Raw genomic sequence first — 8859 nt, forward strand, 5'->3', positions numbered from 1 at the left:
AATGATTTTTTTAGTCTATATATATATATTGGTAGCTTAACAATCTAAGCTGCACTGGTCTACCTTTTTTTTCAATGCAATAGCTAGCTTCTAGCTCGTAGGATTTATGCCCCTCCTTTAAAAAACAAAATTAAAAAACAAAAATCGTATTGAAAATTTTCAAAAACATTAGGATTAATATTAAAAAAATAAAAAAATACAGGACAAAGTAGATCATCTGAAAATCTATAGGGAGTAAAATGTAGTTTTCAACAAGTGATTATATTGTAGACCCGGTCGACTCATACCCGCACAAACATAACCCGCCCCGTTTCCGTACCTTAAATTACAAAACCACCGGCATCTCTTTCTCTCACTCTTTCGCTGCTGCTCTCTAGCAACCAAAAGAACGCCTATTTTTCAAAACCTGAGCTTTAGAAAGAAAAGGAAGCATGTAGGCACTGTTCTTTCTGTTATAATTCGCATTTTTTCTTCTTCTTTTTTTATGGTAGATTTTGATTCAGTTTCTCAGCTTATAATTTTGTTGATAATTGAATTTAAATTTGAAATTTTTCTGATTGAATTTGTTTATTTAGGTCAAGAATATGCGTGAAGAACTTACCAAAATATGTAGCAGAGGATAGATTGAGAGAATTTTTTTCACAGAAAGGAGAAGTTACTGATGCTAAGCTTATGAGAACTGCGTAATGATTTGTTATTATCACGCCTCTTTTTTTTTTCAATTTTTTGATGTTAGTTTTTGTTTTTTGAATAATAATGGTAATGATAATACTGTTTTGTAGATGATTGTTTTTTAATGTTGGGTTTTATTTTATTTTTGGGGTTTTAGAGATGGTAAGAGCAGGCAATTTGCTTTTGTTGGGTTCCGGACAGACCGTGAAGCTGAAGACGCTATCAAATACTTCAATAAATCTTACCTTGATACTTGTAGAATTGTTTGTGAGGTGGGTTTTTTTTTTCTGTGTTTTATTTGGATGTGTTCAGTTGTTCACTGTAAAGTTTGTAGCTTTAGCATTTGAAGTTTAATTAGAGCGCAAATTTGGCTGAATTATTGATGTAGGAGTAGTCCAATTGAGTAGAATTTGAGTTAGAATAAACCCTTTTTTTTGTTTTGGTTATAGATTGCTCGTAAAGTTGGGGACGCGGATATTCCTCGACCATGGAGTAGGTATTCTAAAAAGAAAGAAGAGAAATTGAGTGAAGATGAGAATAATGTTACTGGTTCCAAAAGCTTAGACGTCAAGGGAGCTGGAGATGAGAAGAAGAAGAAGAAGGAGAATGGAAAGGGCAATGAGATTGATGATCCTCGATTACAAGAATTTCTTCAGGTCATGCAGCCACGTGCCAAGTCGAAATTATGGGAAAATGACTCTATAGTTTCTCACACGGCTGATATAAATGGTGAAGTTGGCAAGAAGGGAAGTCAAGGAAAGAAAGAAGGCAAGGAGAAGTCGGTTCCAGTGGAAGTTGAGATAGATGAAGGCAATAGTGATACAGATGAAGAGTCAAATGATCCTGCACGTGATGAGGCTGTTTCAGATATGGATTACTTCAGGAGTAGAGTGAAGAAAGAATTGTCAGATTCTGAAAGTGAAAGTGGTGGAAGTGACGACGACGACGACAACAACAACAGTAATGACAAAGATGTAGACAGTGATTTCTCTAATGAAAGCCTTCAGAGGGGGAATGTAGCACAAGCAGAGGTTGCTGAAGATACCTGTGCTGAAGACCATGAGAACCCATCTTCAACTTTAAAAGATGAGAAAGAGGAAATTCTTGAGACTTGTCGTCTTTTTGTCCGCAATCTGCCATATACAGCAATGTAAGCATGCTAGTGCCTTTTTTACATGTGCATTTGACTACTAATTTCCTTTAGAGGGCATGTAAATCACTGTTTGTGAGTAGCTAAGGTTCCATTTCTGTTCAAAGTGTGCTAGTTTTTATTTGCTGCTTTTTAAGTTTTATCATGTGTTTACTATAACAGTGAGGATGAGCTGGAAGAGCATTTCAGCAAATTTGGTAACATTTCACAGGTCCATCTTGTTGTTGATAAAGATACAAAACGTTCCAAGGGACTCGCATACATTCACTACACACTTCCAGAGTCTGCAGCAAGGTACTTTGTTTTAAAGCTGTATCTGGTTCGTACTTGTGGCCTGAGGGTAAGTTTTTTGGATCAATAAATCCATATTCTTATGCAGGGCATTGGAAGAATTAGACAATTCAATTTTTCAGGGCAGATTATTGCATGTCATGCCTGCAAAACAAAAACTATCAAACAAGCAAGAGTAAGAAGCATTAATGTTTGTTTGTCTCTTGTGACCACCAATTTGCTTTCCAATTAATTGGCTTGAGTCGGCACTGCGTACTCTCTTACATTGTAGGACCAGCGATCTCCTGAGCCAAGGTTCAAAAACTTTGAAACAGCGGAGACAGGAAGAAAAGAAGGCAGCTGAAGCCAGCGGAGATACAAGAGCATGGAATAGTTTTTTCTTCCACCATGATACAGTATGTTATATCTGACAGGGTATATTTTTCCCCTGGTTTATCACTGGCAAAGGGTGAGATAAATGTAAATTCGCCTTGTTTTTTCCTCTTCTGCTGTAAACAGGTCATTGAAAACATTGCTAGGAGACATGGTGTGAGTAAGAGTGACTTACTTGACCGCGAAGCTGATGATCTTGCTGTACGTGTTGCTTTGGGAGAAACTCAAGTGATTGCAGAGACCAAAAAGGCGCTCACAAATGCTGGTGTCAACATTGCAGCTTTAGAGGAAATTGCTGCAGGGAAAAAAGATGGCACGAAAAGAAGTAACCATGTTCTTTTAGTAAAGAACTTGCCATATGGCTCTTCTGAGGTTGAACTAGCTGAGAAATTTGGGAAATTCGGGAGTTTGGACAAAATTATTCTCCCTCCAACAAAAACATTGGCCCTGGTACATTTTTCTGAATTTCACATTTTCCTATAGGTTTTAATGAACCACATTTTATCTTACTCTTCTTCATTCTTACAAGATCAATGCTAGGATTTCTATAGGCTTGAAGTGTAGATATTACATGTGCATGTGTATATTGGGCCATGCCTCTTTCATTTTGTGCGCGCGCATGGTGTTTCTAATGTATTCTGCTATAAAATGAGGATATTAAGCAACTAGCAGTTGGATGGAAAGAAGTAAGGCAATGCAAGACTTGGTTTTCTGTTTTGCAAAACCTTTTGTTTTTTTATACATCCAGGTTATTGCTTTGTGGTTTGGAGATACTGCTGGATGGAAACACTGTTGGGGAAGTTGGTTGTGCTAAGATAATGGCATAGTATTGGGATGGATATCAAGCACAGTGATTAAATTGCAAACGTTCTGTTAAGTTCTCATCAGTTGACTTGATGATTTTGAGTTGTCATTTTACTTTGTCTGGCCATGTTCTATACTGCTGAATTTTCTTGGGTGGATGACGCTTTTAGGGATGACAGGAACAAATTCTGGGGTAGTAGAAGAGTTAATAATAGTGCTTAAAAAAGTTTGGAAGCACTTTTTGATACTGTTGGTACTTTGTTTGGCTTGGTTTAATTTGGTTAAGCCTTTCCCTCTCTTTTGTTGTTAGAAGAATTTTTTTAAAAAAATTCAGTGCATGAGCTTAAAATTAAATATAAAAAAAACTATTGGAATTAATTAAGTCTTAGTTAGGCTTGTTTTTGTTTGTCCTTTTATCATTTTTCCATGCCATGATATTTCAGGTTGTGTTCCTTGAACCATCTGAAGCCCGTGCTGCTTTCAAAGGTTTAGCATACAAGCAGTACAAGTGAGTATATCTTGTCTACTTTGAAGTTGTTGAAAAGAAGACTTGTTGGAACTTTCAAAAGCTGTTTCTCCAGGTTTGCAGTTTAAGTTGGAAATGTAACTCTCACTTCTTTGTTATGATATAGGGGTGTTCCATTATATTTGGAGTGGGCTCCTGCCAATATCCTTAGTCAAAGCTCAACCTCCAAGAGTGATGAAAAAAGTGATGCAGCTGTGGGTGAACATGATGCCAAGAGGGTGATACTGGAGCAAAGTGTGGAAGGAATATCTGAAATGGATATTGATCCTGACAGAATCGAGGTGAGGCATTTAATGTTTCTCCTCTGCATTTGTTTTCTTTTCCTTTCTTTTCTTTTTCCATAATTATAGATACTGCAAATCATTCTCATTCAATTTAGGAATTATACTACTGCAAGGTTGTGAATTATATAAATAACACAAAAATTATGGATTCTACGTTGATTATTGTTTCTGTGGTTTCAACTTCCAACTTTATTCAATATTTATCATTCTTTGTTTTGTTGCCTGTTTTGCTTCAGTCACGATCTTTATTTGTCAAGAACCTGAATTTCAAGACGGCTGATGAAAGTTTGAAAAAGCACTTTAGTGAACACATGAAAGAAGGGAGAATCCAAAGTGTCAGGGTAACAATCTAGATCCTAGTAACCTTGCATGTACAGTAAATTCTATGTCACTCTTATGCTGGATTTCATTTCATTTGCAGATAAAGAAGCACATGAAAAAAGGGAAGAATGTTTCAATGGGCTTTGGCTTTATAGAGTTTGATTCCGTGGAAACAGCTACAAATATCTGCAGAGATCTACAGGTAATAACAAATCCAGACATAGCATATATTTGTTGAAATCTACTGCTGTTTTTGCTCACCTTTGTTTTTCCAATCTCTTGTTCAGGGAACTGTTTTGGATGGCCATGCTCTTATTTTGCAACTCTGCCATGCGAAGAAGGATGAGCATGCAGTGAAAAAGGCTGGAAAGGATAAGAGTTCCACAAAACTACTTGTGAGAAATGTAGCTTTTGAGGCAACAGAGAAAGATCTGAGACAGCTATTTGGCCCATTTGGCCAGGTGATTATTTTGTTTCAGAAAATTAGAATGCGTGCACATGACTCCAATGCATGTAGTGCCAGTCTAGGACCAAGGTTAAGTAATATTAGGGGAGAAGCTCTACTATTTAAACAAATCATTGTCAAACTGTGTTTGGATATTTGGTGGTAGCTTGTGCTTTTATTCAACGGCTTTTGCATTAGTTTTTGGTTGTTTCAGTTTCCTTCATTTGCCTCCTTATGAACACAGTGCAACAAAGAGTGAAGGGATATTGTATGATAGAACAAAGTACGCTTATATCAAATTGTACATACAAATAAGTAGCATTTAGGATTTCTTCCTTCATGCTGATTTTATGTGCACCAGGCAATGAATCATCTTTCTTATCCCAATTAGATTATGTTGATGTTGATTTTTAATTCAAGTTGGGTAAAGTGCAGATTAAGAGCTTAAGGTTGCCAATGAAGTTTGGAAACCACAGAGGCTTTGCATTTGTGGAATACGTCACAAAGCAAGAGGCACAGAACGCACTTCAAGCACTCTCAAGCACCCATCTGTATGGTCGGCACCTGGTAAGAGTTGTCTGAAAATGTAGTAAACTATGTTTTTTATCCAAACACAAGGAGCAAACATATATCACTACCGCTCAAATTTTCAGGTTTTGGAGAGAGCGAAGGAAGGTGAGAGCTTGGAAGAATTACGGGCTCGCACAGCTGCTCAGTTTACTGACGAGCAAAATGGTTTCGAGAATCCAGCCAAGTTATCCAAAAAGAGGAAGGATATCACAATGTTGGATGAAGGAAGCATGAAGTTTCAGAGGGTGACAGATTAGTGCTTTAAGCAAATATTCTCACGTATTATGGTTAAGAAAAGAATTGGGTTTGTCAATGGTTTTAGGTTATAGATTTAATTGTTTATGCTGCCCCCAGTTTTGCTTTGTTGGGAGCTGGTTTTTGTTTACTCTCTGTTTTGTTTAAGCAAAATGAGTGACTGGATTTTCCTTCCTATCCCAACAATATATATTATTGTTTTGTAAAGCAACTTGATGGTGCCTAATTGAGTCGGAAAAGAGAATGTAATTTAACTTGATAAACCTCGAAGTTCTCGACTTTGCTCCCCCCTTTGGTGGCAGCTCTGCTATGTGCTTACCCGAAGATCCATGACATAATTTATTTATTGTTTTTATTCTCAAAGCAATCTAATATTTTACCTTAATCTAAGATAGTAGCATGCTCAATGTGAACTTGCATGACTCGTCATACTAAATTTTCATGATCTATTACCATGATTATGATTGATTTGTATGATACTTGATAAATCTCTTGGTTTCCTTCATGAATCAATATAGCTTAATGATTCCAAGTATTTTGTAAAAGTCACATGATTACGAGATAATTGCGGCTTCTTCACTGGTATGTTTTCTAAAAGAAAAGGAAGAAAATTGGTAACAATACACGTTGTGTTTATTTGTAGTCATCGAGTTGTCTATTTTGATTGGAAAGAAGGATAGAAACTTTCAGTGATGATTCGAAGGATATTTTCAATTTTATCTTTAATTACATGTAATTCTTAATACTTTTAATTTACCTTACATTTATCAACTCTCTCAATTTGGATGGATCTGTTCTCATCCTATATTCTTAACGCTTGATTTTCAAATTTTTTTCCCCCCCTGTTAACCAAATAATTAAATAGATAGTAGTTTATACATCCTCTTCTCTTCCCATCCTTCCTTCCTTCCATTCATCCCTTCCAACAAACGAGTCTTCCATTTACAAAGAGGAGCTGCAACTCTACAGCTTTAGCTTTTCCCATTATATATATATGAATACGAATCCAGATTAAAAAGAGAGAGCGAGAGTGATGAGGGTGTGGTGGGGAATGAAGAAAACTGAAGGGAAATTACACTAGCAAGCAAATTAAAAGAGATAGGAGTATAAAAAGAAGCAGCCTGATCGTCTCGGTACAAACGGAGGATCATTGGGGTGCGCCACCCTATGTACGTTCGTCGAATCCCACCCCACCCCTTCCCTTCCCCACACTGTGTTTCAAAAACCAAAACCATGACTGACTTTTCTTTGCAAGAGAAAGGAAATAGGACCAGCAATATAGTCTACCCTACGTCTATATATCTAATTAATACTATATAGCATTGATGGGTCAAGAGCAAACTCAACCATTGGTCTGAGCTCATCCCAGTTATCATCTCCAAAAAGTTGGTCTCTGTTTTGATCGGAAAAGCTTAGATATGGTGTTGTAAATGGAACTTGGTTTCTTAAACTCAGCTGGGCCGCAAACAACTGGTTATTATTTCCGCAGGTATATTGATCACTGGTAGCTCTACTTTCAATGTTCACATTATTATCAACTGCTGAGACCTCGAAGCTTTCATCAGCGTGCCTATGATTGTCTGATTCACAAGGGCTAGAACTTGAATCACTAACATACTTCTGTTTTGATGAGAAGTATTTTTTGTTAAAGGGAGTTTCTCGCTGGAATATTCGACAAAGAGTCCAGACTTCCTGTAACATCAAGAAACAGGAATAAAAACCATCAAAAACCGAATGAACTAAGCATCTCCAATTTTTAAATAGTAAAATATACAAGAATGAATAATGAATCTTACTGCTTCATGAATATTACAGTCGTCAGGATTGGTGAGATTGGCAGTATTTTCACTAGCAGGAAGGCGAAATTCGTGCATCATCCAGTCTGTTTTCGTGCCTTTTCCGGCACTTCCTCGGTAATAGACTAGAGATTTTTTCAGGCCAATGCAGTAATGGAGTTTCCCGACAGAATATATTGGCTTGTCGATACCTGTAGCTTTCCAAAATCCAGAATTTGTGACCCTATTAGGTCTTACGCTGTTCTTGTACTTTCTTCCTCTTCTACAGAAGAAGTACCACTCCCTTTCTCCAGCACTAAAGCTAGCCTCTTCTGTACGTTCACAAAAATAAGGGCAATGAGTAAATTCATCAAGGAAATTGTTGCAGTTTAATGACATGAATTGCTTGTCTTCTGCAACAATTGTACAGAATGAGATGATAAACTTCATAGAGTTAAGAACAATTTCATCATTAAAGAACAACTGCAGATTTTATGTGCATCTTTGAGACCAAAACTGCAAAATTACAGTTCTACTAATGAATTTAATGGTGTTCAAATAACAGTTTTGCATTTCATACAAATAGTTACAAATTAATAAATAGTTGAATCAGTGAACGAAGGAGCAAGAGTGCAAGAGAATGCATACTTGGAAGATCCCACGGCTCGTATTTGTAGACATCAATGTGTTTGATGAGATCAATCCTGATAAGTTTCTTCTCTACTTTCCTTTTAAGATAAAATCCTACAAGCTCTTCGTCCGTCGGATGAAACCGAAACCCAGGGGCCATGATATCATCATCATCATCATCTGCTTCAAAATCATTTGAAGTAGTAATCAACCTATCCAACTCCATTTCCCTTCCGATAACTCAATATATGTACTTCATCATTCGATTGTGCTTGTTATGTAACCTTCTTATAGGGTGTGAAAAGAGAATTTTGGTCCAAGTCAATATCTTTGAATGGTAGAAGAAAGCAACTATTTGGTGATTATTTCTTGTGAAAGAATATTAGTGATTTTGTATTCCTTTTTACGTAACATCACGAATGTAGAAAATGGGCTAAGTAGAAAAATTAATTAAAATTAAAATTAAAATTGGAAAACAATTAAAACAACAAAAGTAGCATTTTATGGTCCTAATTTGAAGGCTCTGTAGACTCTAGCTCTTATGCTTGTTTTCGTCATATTGCACATTGGACTTGTCCAAGAACTCTTTAAAATCTAAACATTAATTATCTTAACAGCTAAGAAATAAATTTTAAAAATATTAATTATACCAAAAATAATTAAAAGGTGACCGGAGATCAATATTGATCATATCTTATGACTAGAGAGAAAAACGATCTTGATGTGCTCATCTTGAAAAGTATCTGCTAACAAGAATATGAAAA

The 8859-nt window shown here is 36.3% G+C and overlaps 2 protein-coding genes across 2 annotated transcripts; one reads left to right on the plus strand and one right to left on the minus strand.

The window, feature by feature from the left end:
- The first annotated feature begins 286 nt into the window (after positions 1-286).
- LOC118049103 (multiple RNA-binding domain-containing protein 1) lies at positions 287-5897 on the plus strand. Its single transcript, XM_035058989.2, has 15 exons — positions 287-433; positions 576-683; positions 830-944; positions 1122-1822; positions 1985-2116; positions 2202-2288; positions 2385-2508; positions 2612-2935; positions 3733-3797; positions 3922-4096; positions 4336-4440; positions 4521-4622; positions 4708-4881; positions 5301-5432; positions 5519-5897. Coding segments are annotated over exons 1-15 (2520 nt in total). The 5' UTR covers positions 287-431; the 3' UTR covers positions 5693-5897.
- An 850-nt stretch (positions 5898-6747) lies between these two features.
- Positions 6748-8452, minus strand: LOC118049104 (transcription factor JUNGBRUNNEN 1). Its single transcript, XM_035058990.2, has 3 exons — positions 8114-8452; positions 7487-7797; positions 6748-7382 (listed from the first exon to the last, which is right to left on the minus strand). Exons 1-3 carry the CDS (start codon positions 8319-8321, stop codon positions 6993-6995), a joined length of 909 nt encoding a protein of 302 aa, XP_034914881.1. The 5' UTR covers positions 8322-8452; the 3' UTR covers positions 6748-6992.
- Positions 8453-8859: the final 407 nt, after the last annotated feature.

The sequence above is a fragment of the Populus alba genome, chromosome 3 (assembly GCF_005239225.2).
Source record: "Populus alba chromosome 3, ASM523922v2, whole genome shotgun sequence".
Classification (NCBI taxonomy): Eukaryota; Viridiplantae; Streptophyta; class Magnoliopsida; order Malpighiales; family Salicaceae; genus Populus; species Populus alba.